This window comes from Rana temporaria, chromosome 10 (genome assembly GCF_905171775.1).
Source record: "Rana temporaria chromosome 10, aRanTem1.1, whole genome shotgun sequence".
Taxonomy (NCBI): Eukaryota; Metazoa; Chordata; class Amphibia; order Anura; family Ranidae; genus Rana; species Rana temporaria.
The window spans coordinates 30,103,534-30,119,841 of NC_053498.1; the positions used below are offsets into that span (position 1 = coordinate 30,103,534).

General features: G+C 41.9%; 1 protein-coding gene across 5 annotated transcripts in view; it reads right to left on the reverse strand.

The window, feature by feature from the left end:
* Positions 1-16,308, reverse strand: part of SYT3 (synaptotagmin 3) — a 344,959-nt gene that overhangs the window by 85,972 nt on the left and 242,679 nt on the right. For all 5 annotated transcript variants that reach the window (XM_040327478.1, XM_040327474.1, XM_040327477.1 and 2 more), the window contains exon 6: positions 3,925-4,474. In XM_040327478.1, coding sequence (XP_040183412.1) covers positions 3,925-4,474 — 550 coding nt within the window. The remainder of the gene's footprint in view (positions 1-3,924; positions 4,475-16,308) is intronic.

The window sequence follows — 16,308 nt, forward strand, 5'->3', positions numbered from 1 at the left end:
CCGCTTAGCAAAGACTCTCAGGACAAAGAAACCAGAGATTCTAAGAGATGTACTGCGGTTACAAAGAGAATTTCTACACAAAATAAATGTTCTTCTCAAAGGTTTTATATATTTAAATATACAATAAAGCATATCTAAGAATTTGTCTGAAAGCAGTTTCTATTGACATTGCCACCCATCATCTTCCTTGCAGCCATATACAATGCCATAATCTTCCACGCAGCCATATACCATGCCATAATCTTCCATGCAGCCATATACCATGCCATAATCTTCCATGCAGCCATATACCATGCCATAATCTTCCTCGCAGCCATAGACCATGCGATCTTAACCCCTGCTGTATTTTTGGCAAGTATTAGGCTTTTTTTCTTTTTTTTTTACCAAAAATAATCATGGAGTCATGCTTCCCACACTCTATAATTTAATGTCAAGAGTGATTTGTTTAAAGAATAACTGCATTTTTTTTAAACACCTTAACTCCAGGGACACCAAACTCAACTATAACTGTTTTGCATTATATTTCCCTGTGCTTTGAGAGCTTTCATTACAGCTCACTGTATTACATCCAGTTTGTTAGCAACTGCACTGTAACTGCAGACAAATGCGGAAAACAGCAAGAAAAGGCACATGTTCCCCATAAATCTTGTCTTCAAGGTCGGTAGCTATTTTTTACTATTTTTACAATAACCTTAGTTATATTTACTAAAAATCTACTTGACTCTTACAATCAGTCTTGTCTTTTTGATTTTAAACACTGAGTGCTAAGACCTAGGGTTGTGGGTTTAAATCCAAACCATGGCACTATCTGCACAGCAGCCATGGCACTACCTGCACAGAGTTTTACGTGTTCTACCTGTGCCTGCGTGGGTTTTCCCTTGCATGCCAAAGACAATCTGGTACAGTATCTCACAAAAGAAAGTACATCCCTCACATTTTTGTAGATATTTCATTCTATCTTTTTATGTGGCAACACTGAAGAACTGACACTTTGCTACAATGCAAAGTAGTGAGTGTACAGCTTGTATAACAGTGTAAATTTGCTGTTCCCTCAAAATAACTCAACACACAGCTATTAATGTCTAAACCGCTGGCAACAAAAGTGAGCACACCCCCAAGTGATAAATGTCCAAATAGGGCCCAAAGTGTCTTTGTGGCCTCCATTATTTTCCAGGACTGTCTTAACCCTCTTGGGCATGGAGTTCACCAGAGCTTCACAGGTTGTCACTGGAGTCTTATTCCATTCCTCCATACGACATCACAGAGCGGGTGGATGTTAGAGACATTGCGCTCCTCCACCTGAGGATGACCCACAGATACTCAATAAGGTTTAGGTCTGGAGACATGCTTGGCCAGTCCATCACCTTTACCCTCAGCTTCTTTAGCAAGGCAGTGGTCTTCTTGGAGGTGTGTTTGGGGTTGTTATGTTGGAATACTGCCCTGCAGACCAGTCTGCGATGGGAGGGGATCATAATTTGCTTCAGTATTTCACAGTACATGTTGGCATTCATGGTTCCCTATAGGACTGTAGCCCCCCAGTGCCGGCAGCACTCATGAAAGCCCCAAAACATGAAACTCCCACCACCATGCTTGACTGTAGGCAAGACACACTTGTCTTTGTACTCTTCACCTGGTTGCTGTCACACATCTGAACCAAATAAGTTTATCTTGGTCTCATCAGACACAGGGCATGTTTCCAGTAATCCATGCCCTTAGCCTGCTTGTCTTCAGCAAACTGTTTGTGGGCTTTCTTGTGCATTATCTTTAGAAGAGGCTTCCTTCTGGGATGACAGCCATGCAGACCAATTTGATGCAGTGTGCAACGTATGGTCTGAGCACTGACAGGCTGACCCCCTACAGCAATGCTGGCAGCACTCATACATCGATTTCCCAAAGACAACCTCTGGATATGATGCTGAGCATGTGCACTCAACTTCTTTGACCGACCATGGCAAGGCCTATTCTGAGCCTATCCTGGAAAACCGCTGCATGGTCATGGTTTTGGCGACCATGCTGCAGCTCAGTTTGAGGGTCTTAGAAATCTTCTTATAGCTTAGGCCAGTGATGGCAAATCTTGGCATCCCAGATGTTTTAAAACTACATCTCCCATGATGCTCAACTACACTGCGAGAGCATCATGGGAAAGGAAGTTCCAAAACATCTTGGGTGCCAAGGTTCACCATCATTGGCCCAGGCCATCTTTATGTAGAGCAGATCCTCAGAGAGTTCTTTGCCATGAGGAGCCATGTTGGACTTCCAGTGGCCAGTATGAGTGCGCGATAACACCAAATTTAACACACCTGCTCCCCGAGCACAACCTGAGACCTTGTAACAATAACATGCCACATGACGCCAGGGAGGGAAAATGGCTAATTGGGCCCAAATTTGTACATTTTTACTTAGAGGTGTACTCACTTTTGTTGCCAGCGGTTTAGACATTAATGGCTGTGTTGAGTTATTTTGAGGGGACAGCAAATGTATACTGTTATACAAGCTGTTATACTCACTAATTTACATTGTAGCAAAGTGTCATTTCTTCAGTGTTGTCACATGAAAAGATATAATAAAATATTTACAATTACAAATGTGAGGGGTGTACTCACTTTTGTGAGATACTGCAGGTCAATCAGCTCCTGTCTAAATTGGCCCTAGAATGTGTACCCATGGTGTGTATGTGAGCAGCTCAGGCTGCTAGGAAGTAAAGCAGGGGTGCCCAACCAGTGGCCCGCGGAGCCCTCTGATGTGACCCGCGACCTCCTGCTCTAGGATGGAATAGAATACAGTTATTAAAGGTCAGTTTATTACCAAAATCACAGTGTATATATGGGCATATCTGTTCTGCAGTGGTTACTGGGCTGCTTTCAAACGAATCCGCAAATGCAGAGCAGTGCACCTGTGGGTTACCTGCACTGAGCCATAGACTTATTTTATTATCTGGGAGTTTGGTGAGCTTTCTCAAAGTGCACCAAACCTGCAGAATATAATAGAAGTCTATTGCAAAGTGAAGAAAAGCCAAAGGTACACTGCATTGCACCCGTGGTGCGGGTAAACTGCATCGCATTAGTGTAAAAGCAGCCATGGGCCCCTTTCACATGGTCAGTCCGACCCAATTGGACCCTCCATTCACTCCTAAGGAGTGGCAGATGTAAACCAACTTGTGTCTTACCTCCAAACTGATCAGGCTGTGTCCGTGTCTGCTCTGCATATGCAGAGCGGATACGGACCTGCTATCCGCCCGCTCCGCTGATTGTAGCCCGCGACTAGTTACCAAGTCGCTTAAGTGGTCCTCACGCTTCAAAAGGTTGGGCACCCCTGAAGTAAAGTCCTGTGCCTGCTGCTGTGAGTGCTGGCTGGGAAATGGCTCGCCCATGCTCCAGACAATGGCATATAAGAGCTAAAGATCCTGGAAGCCGCACATCAGAACAAGACCTGCTGTATATAGACAAGTGGCAGTCTCAGACTGGACCCCCATCAGTCCACCCCCCCTATTAGTTGCACTCCTCCCACTGTAGCTTACTCATGGGGATGCCGGGATCTTCAGCTGTTACCTAGAATGTGTACAGTATGTATGAATGTGAGTTAGAGACCTTTGATTGTAAGCACCTTACAGGGCAGGTTCTGATGTGAATGTACACTTTATGGTAGTCTGTTTTCCTCCACAGTTACACAGATGCAAGGAAAATTTAGATGTGGGCTCACAAGTAATTCAACTTTTGAAAATTTTACTAAACAGCACCAGGTAATGAAGTTGGAGTTATCAGTGAAGGATAAATGGCAAAAAGAGAACAGTGAAAAACATTCTCTTACATTTACAGAGTAACGCTGTGCCTCCATGTTCTAGACGTTATTTTAAGCCATGAATGAATTAACACGATACAATTAAAAAATATATATATATTTTCAGGGGATTCATTCGATACTTACAGAGCTGGCTTCTAGGATGTCTCTCCAGATGGGAACTTCCTCTGTTGGATTTGAGTAATCCAGCAAATTGTCTATCAACACTTGACCAATAAGGTCATGCCGGGTAAATCGGTCAAAGTCATAAACGCTGAAGTGCAATTTGCGGTTTTGAAGCTCATTAAAGGGCACATTAAAATGGAATGTTTCATTAAAGATTGGGTTAAGAGTCTTGCGGTGGACTTTAGTCTGGAACTTTTTCTTGCGGTCAGGAAGAAGGTACATCTTTACGTAAGGATCTGAGAATCCATTGGCATCCTTTGCCGGCAGGTCTAGAGCCTTCAGTATCTTTACCACCAGCTGTTCTGAATTGTAGCCATATCGAAGGATAAAGCTGATACGCCCACAGTTTGTGGCTTCCAATTTCTTCATCTCAGCATCTGCTGAACGCTGTTTATATAACTCCGGCTTTATCTGACCAATACTGGTGGCCTGCTCTGGTTTCTCATCCACGTGACCTGAAAAATCAGGACTGGACAACTGCTGTGTCATGGGTCTGGGTAACGTGCTGTATCTGCAAAACAGAAAAACAATGTTAATTTAATTTTGTCAACAGGTTACATGTTTTCGTTTGATTTAAGATGAACCTCTAAGGCTCCATTTCCATGGACGTTTTTATAGCCACTTTTCTGAGCGTTTTTTGCAGCTTAAAAACAGCTCTCCATGTTAGTCTATGGCCTCATGCCCACCATGATGTTTTTGAGCTGTAGATGGCTGAGCCGTTTTTAAGCTGTAAAAAAAACCCAGGACCAGTGCGTTCTGAAGCTCCAGAGTAGAGCTGTAAAAATGCCAGACGTTAAAAAACGCTCAAACGCGCAAAAACGCTCAGAAACGCTCAAAAACGCTACTGCAGCGTTTTTGAGCTCCAGCTAAAAAATAAATAAATAAATAACATGGACAGGCGTTTTTAAGCTGTAAAAAAGGCTAAAGAAAGTGGCTGTAAAAACGTCCATGGAAATGAAGCCTAATAGTTGAGAACAGATACCTAGAGGATCATGCACACACACACACACCAGTTTTAGTTTTCTGGAAAACATAACCATTCTTGAGCTCCAAGCACCAACAATTAAAGGTTTATGGTTCTTTCCTAGTATTCTAGACCCATAAATATCTCCACAATAAGTCCAAATATGTCCACAAATAAGTCCACAGATGGTTTGGAGGCCATAAAAGTAAGCTAACACGGTTCTCTCACCTTTTTATCCCCACCTGATAGGGCTCATTCACACCACAGCAATGTGGTAACAGAAAATTTTAACATGCGGTATCGTGTATTTAATGTTTATTGCCTTAAGCAGCCTTTTATTTTGGGCTGTCAAAGCTCTGTTCACATTCCACTTACTCCATTACAATGACATTAAATAAGTCACAGACCAAGATGAGTTTTCAAAAAAAGAAGATCTACAGTAACCGTTTACTTGAGCGTATAGATCCGATTTACTTAAAGAGTTAAGAGTTCACTACAATTATCCAATTATGTGCATATGCACATCAACGGGAATTCAAAGTGAAAAGGAATCTTCTTTAAGCATGGTTTCATAACTAAAGTGAATATTTACACATTTTTGTGTGTTGCTATGGCTATTTTTCACGGTAAATCGCCGCTGATAGGGGCGGTTTACCACGTGATCGCTCCATCCAATGACGGAGCGATCACTTGTAAACAAACCGGCGTCATGTGATGACGCCGGTTCCTCCCTCCCCTCTCTGTACCGAACGGTACAGTGTGAGAGGAGAGGGGAAAAAGCGGATGCAGCACGAGTGCTGTGGGCTGGATCTGTGACAAATGCAATCACAGATCCAGCCATCCATCCCTGCTCAGCCATCCCTGCCCCATACTAAGGCCCCGTACACACGATAGAATCCATCCGCAGATAAATCCCAGCAAATGGGTTTCTGCGGATAGATCCTATGGTGTGTACACGCCAGCGGATCTGTTTCCGCGGAGAAATCTCCTCTGGGATGGATCCCAGCAGATCGGATATTTGCTGTGCTGCACAACATATCCATCTGCTGGAATCCATTCCAACGGATGGATCCGCTCGTCTGTACAGACTTACCGGATCCATTCGTCCAAAGGGATTCCCCGCACGCGTCGTAATGATTTGACGCATGCGTGGAATTCCTTATATGACAGCGTCGCGCCCGTCGCCGCGTCATAATCGCGGCGACGGCGCGACACGTCATCGGCAGAGGATTTCCGCGCGGATTTCAATGCGATGGTGTGTACACTCCATCCCATCGAAATCAGCGGAAATCTTTGAGAGGATTTATCCGTGGAAACGGTCCGCTGGACCGTATCTGCGGATAAATCCTCTCGTGTGTACGGGGCCTTAGACTACTCTACTGTGCAATACTCTGCAATACCCCACACTACTCTGCAATACCCCACACTACTCTGCAATACCCCACACTACTCTGCAATACCCCACACTACTCTGCAATACCCCACACTACTCTGCAATACCCCACAATACCCTGCAACGTCGCCTATGGGGATTTTTAAGTAGCGAAGTTTGGCGCCATTCCACAAGCGTGTGCAATTTTTAAGGGTGACATGTTGGGTATCTATTTACTCGGCGTAACCTCATCTTTCACATTATGCAAAAGAATGAAGAAAAAAATACTACATTTTATAACAGAAACAAAGAAAAATTCATTTTTTTTACAGAATTTTCAGTCTTTTTTCTCTTATAGCGCAACAAATAAAAAACCCAACGGTGATTAAATACCACCAAAAGAAAGCTCTATATGTGTGAAAAAAAGGACGAAAATTTCATTTGGGTACAATGTTGTATGACTAAGTAATTGTCATTCAAATTGTGAGAGCACCGAAAGCTGAAAATTGGTCTGGTTATTAAGTGGGTTTACGTGCCTGGTGGTCAAGTGGTTAAGAAAAGTATAACAGGATTCACACCATTACAGTGTACATAGTATAGCGAATGCATTTTTGATAAATACATTTAGTCAGTATAATAATGGTGAATAATCCTTCAAACTCAGTTTCTAGCTAGTAAACCTCCAAGAATAAACCGATTTTTGTGATTTTTTATAGCATAAATATAAGTGAAAGCTGGGTTTCCCAATGCATTTGCTAATTATCTTGTTTGATTGGTTCATAAAGCTCAGGACAGGAAGTGATTTGGGCAGGAAGTAAGGGGAGGAAAAAGGACTTGAACACAACCTGAGGACAAAAAGGATGTCGTTTTGGCAGGACTGTGAGAAGCAAAAAGCAGTCTGAAAGAGATTGTGGATCCTGAAAATGTCTCCATTATAAAGACTGATAAAATGAACATTACCTGGGGATGACAATAAATCAACAATCCAAGTAAAGTCATTTTTAGTGTATCCTTCTTGCATACATTTATCCATGCAAATTTACTGGAAAGGATAGTTAGCTTGGGCATGTGTATATTTTATGCATATTTTGTGATACTTTGAAGGCCATGAATTGTTTTTCTTACAATTGTATGCGCAGCTTTACCTTTTAGCAAATCATTAATATACTACAGAGTTTTTTTTATGCGCCTTTGTTTGTTTCACGAAGAACGTTAAAAGACACCAAACAAAACATTTTGTGTAAAGATTCTCAATTCCTTTAGTGGATCAACCTATATACTGTATATCTGTAATTTAAAGTTTGTACAGAGCTTTTAAAAGCAGGGAGATTCCCAATTCAGCTTTGCTTGCAATCTGAGCCTCAGCTGTTGTGCTCTGTAAACAATAGGCTTTTTACAGAAAATCAGTTAAAGTATGTCAGGGCAAAATAATAAAAATAAGAAAAAGCAAACAAACAAAGAAATCAGCGTATAATGGCAATGTATGTACAAGTCCCCATCATTTATACCTTTAAAGACCCTGCAAGCAAAAATACCTGTTTATGTGCCAGAAATGCACTCAGCTTCAACTTCCCTATTGTCAGTTCACAGCTCAGTGCATTTTCTGGACTGCAATAATAGACATAGGGGTAGATCCACAAAGAAATTACGCCGGCGTATCTACTGATACGTCGGCGTAATTTAAAAATTCCCGCGTCGTATCTTTGTTTTGAATCCTCAAAACAAGATACGACGGCATCTCAGCTAGATCCGACAGGCGTACGTCTTCGTATGCCGTCGGATCTAAGATGCAATATTTCGGCGTCCGCTAGGTGACGTTCCCGTCGTAATCCGCGTCGAGTATGCAAATTAGCTATTTCCGACGATCCACGAACGTACGACTGGCCGTCACATTTTTTTACGTCGTTTCCGTTCGGCTTTTTCCGGCGTATAGTTAAAGCTGCTATATGGTGGCGTACTCAATGTTAAGTATGGCCGTCGTTCCCGCCTCGCATTTTGAATTTTTTACATCGTTTGCATAAGTTGTCCGTGAATGGGGCTGGACGCCATTTACGTTCACATCGAAACCAATGATGTCCTTGCGACGTCATTTGGAGCAATGCAACCTGGGAGTTTTTACGGACGGCGCATGCGCAGTTCGTTCGGGGCGGGGACGCACTTCATTTAAATGAAACACGCCCCTACCCGCCGAATTTGAATTTTGCACCCTTACGCCGCGAGAGATATACGCTACCCCACCGTAACTTATGGGGCGGATTCGTTGAGGATTCAAACCAACTAAAAGTAAGTTACAGCGGCGTAGCGTATCTTAGATACGCTGCGCCCAGCGCAGATGTATGTGGATCTGCCCCATAGTGTCAGCCCTGCCCAGCAATCTTTTGCTAAACTACAGTATCCATCCTTCTCTCCTTTTTTCCACAGCTTAGGGGGGGGGGGTATTGTTTTGTAATCCAAAATAAAACCCAGGAGAACAGATTAGACTCCTAAAGATAACACAGAAACAGTGTACACAAGACACAGGACAGCTCTGGATTTCTGGCAGGGTTAATTTTATTATTTTATTTTTATAGTACAAAATGCATTCATTTTAAGAGTTTGCGTATACTGTATTTATTGGCGTATAACACTCACTTTTTTACCCTGAAAATAGAGGGTAAACTGTGCCTGCATGTTATGAATGAATGAATGAATGAATGAAAAACTTATATAGCGCGGCACATGCGAACTGAATCGCCTCTGGGCGCTGGTTGTTTGTGTCTCATGCCATCAGAAAAGCAGGGTTTTGATCTGCTTTCTGAAAGACAGGTGGTTTTGCTCCAACCGAATGCTGGTTGGTAAAGCATTCCAAAGCCTGGGGCCTTGGAAAGCAAACCTTCTTTCTCCTTTGGACTTGTATTTGGTTTTAGGAACCTTGACCAGATTTTGGTCGGTGGATCGCAGAATGCGGTTGCAATTGTGAGGTTATACTCGAGGGACTGTGGAAAGTTTTTTTCCTAAACTTCCCTCTTAAAGTTAGGGTGTGTGTTATACACCTGTGCGTGTTATACACCGATAAATCCGGTATGTTAAAGTTAACCTACTAAAAACTTGAAAAAAAAAGGCTAGGACCTACTGTGGACTAAAAATTGTAAACAAACAATATTTTTTATAACATATTGTATATTTTCCTTACTACACAAACTAGTCCTAAACATTAAAATGAACACAAAAAAAAAATCTATACAGTCCCACCCAGAAGCACCAAAGAAAACTAGGGCAATACTAGATTCATCGCCTATTTAGAATAATGTCCCTTGGCATATTAATTTATTCTCACAGTAAAGGTTTTGTAATTCAGTAATGATTTCATGGACAATTTCAGATAAATGCTAAATTACAGATTTCTCAGAAAAGAAGTGCAAATTTTTGCTGAATTTACAAAAGCAGTTCTTTTTTTAAACCTTTTAGTGTCAGACCAATTTTTCAATTTTACATACACATTAAGGACTTGAAAATTTACTGATGAGCCCAAACAATTTTTCCTAAATCCGAGGACCTATTAAATAAAAAGAAAGCCGCCCCAATTATTTTCATTATATTTGTGAACATGACTATGAAATCCTATATTTTTAGTAAAACCTATTTTTAGTTTGTTTAGCGCACACAAACACAATATAATATCCACATTTCCTATTAACAATAAAGGACAACACTGTTTTAAGTGAATAAATATCAAAGCTATTTAATCTCAAATCTGTGCAAGCTTTCCCCAATCCCCATGACATGAAGTGTAGTGGCATCTCCTCAATGCGAAAAAATAGATCAGGGTTCAAACCCTACTTCCCTACTCTGTCCAAAAATAATTATAAACTGTTGGGAGAGTTTAAAGCGGGGTTTCACCCTAAAACAAAAATTCTAACATTACATTGAGCTGACTTCTGACACTGACAGTATGCTGTTTTTTTTTTTTCTTTTTGCCGTACATACCGGTTTATCGCTATTTTCCCCCCGGCTTCCGGGTAGTGAATCCCGCGGGAGTGGGTGTTCCTATTGACAGGTGATTGACGTGATGACAAAAGCTTCCCACCGGCGCATACGGCGCGTCACGAGTTGCCGAAAGAAGCCGAACGTTGGTGCGCAGGCGCCGTATAGCACCGTATAGAGCCAACTCACAGTCCGGCTTCTTTCGGCAACTCATGACGCGCCGTATGCGCCGGTGGGAAGCTTTTGTCATCACGTCAATCACTTAGCCTGTGAATAGGAACGCCCACTCCCGTGGGATTCACTACCCGGAAGCCGGGGGGAAAATAGCGATAAAACTGTATGTACGAAAAAAAAAAAAAAAAAAGATCAACATACATACATTTTTTTTTAGGGTGAACCCCCGCTTATAACATGCATATCTGACCAACTCCCTTATATTCGCAACAAGTACTGTCCGCAATTAGTTTTTTTTTTATGCTGTACGTACCTCGTAATCCATTTTTTCAATCTACTTCTCCCCGCGGGAGTAGGCGTTTCTATGCCTAGGGGGATTGTCATCTGGGGGGTCGCCCAGATGATTGACGTCTGTTCCCCCCGGCGGATAAGGCCACGCCCCCGTATTGCGTAGGCGCGCACGAGTTACAGAGTTTCCGAAAGAAGCCGAACTGTATAGACCCGACTCACATCTCCGCATGTTCGGCTTTTTTCGGAAACCCCCTGACTCGTGCGCGCCTACACAATACGGGGGCAGGGCCTTATCTGCCGGGGCGAACAGACGTCAATCATCTGGGCGACCTCCCAGATGACAATTCCCCTAGGCATAGAAACGCCTACTCCCGCGGGGAGAAGTAGATTGAAAAAATGGATTACAAGGTACGTACAGCATAACAAAAAAAAAATAATAATAATTGCGGTAAAAGATTACTAGGAAATAAACGGTACTGTATAAAGTAAAACCTTGGACTGCGAGCATAATTCGTTCCAGAAACATGCTTGCAATCCAAAGCACTTATATCAAAGCAAATTTCTCCATAAGAAATAATAGAAACTTAAATGATTCATTCCACAGTTCCATTCATTCCTTCAGTTTATAGTCCATATAAAAAGATTATAGCAATGTGACCAGGTTGTGTAACAATAAAATGTCCATCCACAAAAACAAAAAAAGAAGCAGAATCCAGCAGGAGCTACAGAGTATAAAAGAGAAGACAGTGTAGCAATATGTTGCTAAATGTTGTACATTCATTAAATGTAACCATATTGCTACACTTATGCTGTCCATACACTCCACGAAAAATCGTCGGAACGAACTTTCGAAAAACGAACGTTTGGTCGTGAGCGCAAACGATAGTGCCATCATGTAATGACCGATAAATCGTTCAGTGGACATAAATAAAAAAAAATTGGTTCGTTTTTGTTACATATACCAAGTGCAGAAAGTTCAGACAGGAAACACATTAACCTTCCGATTTATTGTTCGTTCGGCAGAAAATTTCCAAACTTGTCCTTCGTTTTTTTCGGCTCAAAAACGTCCCAACGATTATCGATTTTGTGCCCATTAACTGGTCGAAAAACGAACGAACTGTCTGAACGACCGATTTTCGCCCGATTTTTCATATAGTGTATGGCCAGCATAAGAGGCGCCTCTCTTTATACTCAGTTGTGCTATGTGCCATTGTCTTGCAAAACACAAAGTTACTCTCAAACCAAGGTTTTACTGTATTGACAAAATGTATTATCACACTAGGTTCTTAATCAGATGAAGCTACTTTGGGCTTTCCCTGTATAATAAAATGATTCATCTAAAAATAAAAACAAACCATTGAGTTCATTTTTCTTTTATGTAACACACTTCTTATTCAGCCCGTTATGTGGAAATCTTTACAAACATGGCAATTATTTTTTGCAGATAGAAAAAGTCAATAGAAAGCAGTGTTATTCACTAGCCGTGGGAGTCTGGTGCTGCGTGCACTACCTGCTTCAATCCAATTTTAACATTAGATGGCTGGAGTTAGAAGCCTGGCCGATAAGCTCAGGTGACAGCTGGGATCTGCAATAATCTTTCCTGACAGCATCTCCCCTCACACTGACAGATAAGTGGGAAAATCCTCACATGCTCAATAAGACACCAGCAGACACAGACCTAGCATCAGTTTGCTGCCATTCTGCATTAAAGGAGAAGTAAATGGGTATAGGAAAAAATCATCGACAATCTGCGTTAAAAAAAAAAGAAAAAAAGTCTGATTAAGACGGGAGTCGAGGCATTTTTTTTGTATCATCTATAGCCATTTTTACCTCTAATCAATGTATCTTACCTTTTACATTACTGCAAAGCAACTAGCATTCTTAATATTGTAGGCACTTAAGCCAACGTAGCCTAATTCCTATGGGCTGTAACAGTGAGGCCTCGTACACACGACCGAGGAACTCGTCGTAAATGAAACATCGTTTTCCTCGATGAGTTCCTTGTCAGGCTTGTCGAGAAACTTGACGAGCTTTCTTTGCGTACACACTGTCAAGACCAAATCTCGTCGATCTCAAACGCGGTGACGTTCAACACATACGACGGCAGGGAAAGTTCGATTCCACTGGCACAACCCTTGGGGCTGCTTTTGCTAATCTCATGTTACTGCGTGTTAAGTAAAAGTTTGGTGAGAGACGATTTGCACTTTTCAGTCTGTTACAGCGTGACAAATTTGCTATCTCTATTACAAACGCTACTTTTACCGAAGGTGCGCTCCCGTCTCATACTTTATTCTGAGCATGCGCGGGTTTCTAAGCATACACACGAACGTGTTTCTCGTCGAAAACCAGCCCGACGAGGAACACGACGAGGAAATTGAGACCCATCGAGGAAAAAGAGAACTTGTTCTCTTTTTTTCTCGTCGAGTTCCTTGACAGTTTTCTCGATGAAAAACATACACACGACCGTTTTCCTCGGCGAAAAAGCTCTGCCACCAAGTTTCTTGATGGATTCTATCGAGGAAAACGGTTGTGTGTACGAGGCCTCCTACTATAAAAAAAATGGCAGCAATTCTGCCCCTTTAGGTGCCACCAAATGTGCTGAAGGTTGATCCCTCCAAGGACATCAGCACCTCCCTACCTTTTACCCCACACGCATACAGTATCTCACAAAAGTGAGTACACCCCTCACATTTTTGTAAATAATTTATTATATCTTTTCACTAGACAACACTGAAGAAATTACACATTGCTACAATGTAAAGTAGTGAGTGTACAGTTTGTATAACAGTTTAAATTTGCTGTCTTCTCAGAATAACTCAACATGGCCATTAATGTCTAAACCTGCTGGCACCAAAAGTGAGTACACCCCATAGTTAAAATTATCCAAATTGGGCCCGAAGTGTTAATATTTTGTGGGGTCAACAATTTTTTCTAGCACTGCCTTAACCTTCTTGGGCATTAAGTTCGCCCTAAGATCCGACAGGTGTAATTGTTTTACACCGTCGGATCTTAGGATGCAATACCGCGGCCACCGCTGGGGGGAGTTCGCGTTGTAAACCAGCGTCGGGTATGCAAATTAGTACTTACGGCGATCCACAACGGTTTTTCGCGTTCGGTACGTCGCTGCTAGTCTAGTTTCCCTTCGCAAAGTTAGTCGTCGTTTTAGCTGCCCTAACTTTACACAGCCCATGTTAAAGTATGGCCGTCGTTCCCGCGTCGAAATTCAACAATTTTTTTTCTTGCGTAAGACGTCCAGGAATACGGAAGTACGCTATGCACGTTGCTGTTCGAAAAAATGACGTCACTTCGCGCAAAGCACGGCGGGAAATTCGAAACGGAGCATGCGCAGTAGGTCCGGCGCGGGAGCGCGCCTAATTTAAATGGCACACGTCCCTTTGAATTACGCGGGCTTACGCCAGAGGCCGCCGGCGTAGGTTTTCATTGCAAGTGCTTTGTGAATCAGGCACTTGCGATGAAAACTTGCGGCGGTGTAACGTATCTACGATACGTTACGCCGCCGCACTTCTACGTGAATCTGGCCCACTACTTTCACCCTGCTGTACATAGTGGCTTTGTAAATATAGCAGAGCAAGAAGTGCAAATTAAAGTCACAACCATCAGAACCCAGGCCAGTGACATAGTTGTGGATTGGTTTACTGAAGGGAGCTTATTGCATTTATCCCTTCCTCTTTACCATGTTTTTTTTTTTTCTTAAGTTCATGGTCCAGTGATGTGAAATGAAAACTAGCATCCCATCCCAACTTCATTTAATTAAAGATTGTCAATTTCTATCTACCTTGGATCAATTCCAGAAAATCTCAGAGGTAATTTGCTAAGAATGAACAGCCGGTTTTTACTCGCTCTAATTTTTACAATGCTATGTACCAAATTTTGAAGTTGGCAAAAAAAAAACATCAGTTGTCTGTTTTTTCCCTAATTAAGGATTTAAGTGTACTAAAAGGAAAATCTAAAGCTGAACTCCAGGTACAAAAACGTGCGTTTACTGTGTTCCTCAATAACTCAATCAAAAGATACAAATACAATTTGTACCAAATGCCTTTGTAAACCAAGTAATTACCTTCAAAAAGTAGCAATGACATTATTACTGTACAGTACATAGCCTGTACGGAGCTGTGGGAGGGATCCAGCAGGCCCCACCCACTACAGACTGCTTTCAGAAAACTAAAGAAAGAGGCGGAGACAAGACCAGTCACTCTGAACAAGGAGAGAAACTAGCAGTGACCGGTCTTTATTACAGGAAGCTTCTACACAGAACAATTGAAAAGGAGACACTCACAATGCCACATCCGTATGTATATAGGGAACAAAAAAGTTGGTGCTACAAGAGACACCACAAATAAGGGTCAGACTTTAAAGGCATGAACAACAATGTGAAAGTTATGGAAAAATTATATTACAATTTATTAGAAAAAATACATGGTATATCACAAAAATGTACAATATAGTTAAAAATTATATAGGATGATAAAATATGCATAGTGAGCCCTTGCATATCGACACATTTCACCGTTTGGCTTCTTCAAGGATATAAGCAAGGTTCAAAGAAGTCTCACTAATTTGGAATGAGATATACATAAATTAGAACAAAACACACACATACTATTATCAGTCCAAGACACACAAACAACCAAAGCTGAAGACACAGACAAACCAGGAGGATACCTTAAAGTGGAAGTGTCCCCTATATATGAGGGTCCCTATGGACAGGGAGTTCTAAATATTTCAAATGTCCACACTGGCAAATAAATGTTGAAGTGGGTTGCAGCAAAGTAAACCACAGATGATAGATTCTAAGAAAAAATATATATACACACATGAACATATACAGTATGTATAATAATTAGTAAATGATCTATATAGTTATAGGGCAAGGAGACACAGAAAGAAGTGTGTACACCTTTTTATATGGAAGTAAGAAACTCAAAAACAGGGGCATATGGACGTCAGATGTGACAAATTATTAAAGAGAGTACTGCAGAGATACAAAAATTAACCAATCATATGGGAATCCTTATCTGCCAAATCATTAGCATAGAAACACCCACGGAGGACGCATTGTCCAAGACGGAAATCTACAAAAGATATACCAACAACAGAGGGTCAGATGGAAAAGTGGCCATGTGAACAGTCAGTAACACAAAATAATATATAGCAGGGAGATATGGAGTACTCACATATAGCATCTGACGTACACGTGTGCCCCTGGGACACAGTCCGAACTGCGCACATCTATATGGGCCCCCTCCGTTATTTATACCCATTGCACACCGACGTAGACAACGCCGGCGCAACAGTGATAATGTCAGCGACAAACGCTGCTAGGTAGAGGGCGTCTGTCACCATAGTGTTGTCAAAGGTGCACGCACGGAGATGTATTAACCACGTGTGTGCAAGACAACACAGACCATTGCCATATAAGCAACACCCGGGATCACGACCCAGGAAATATGGAAAAACTTCTCTGTTGCTGAGTTCAGAGCCCTTAAAAATCTAGTTTTTTTATAGTAAGAGAGTGAAGGGACCACCACCCAGGAGCCTCTACCCGATTCACAAGAGGCAC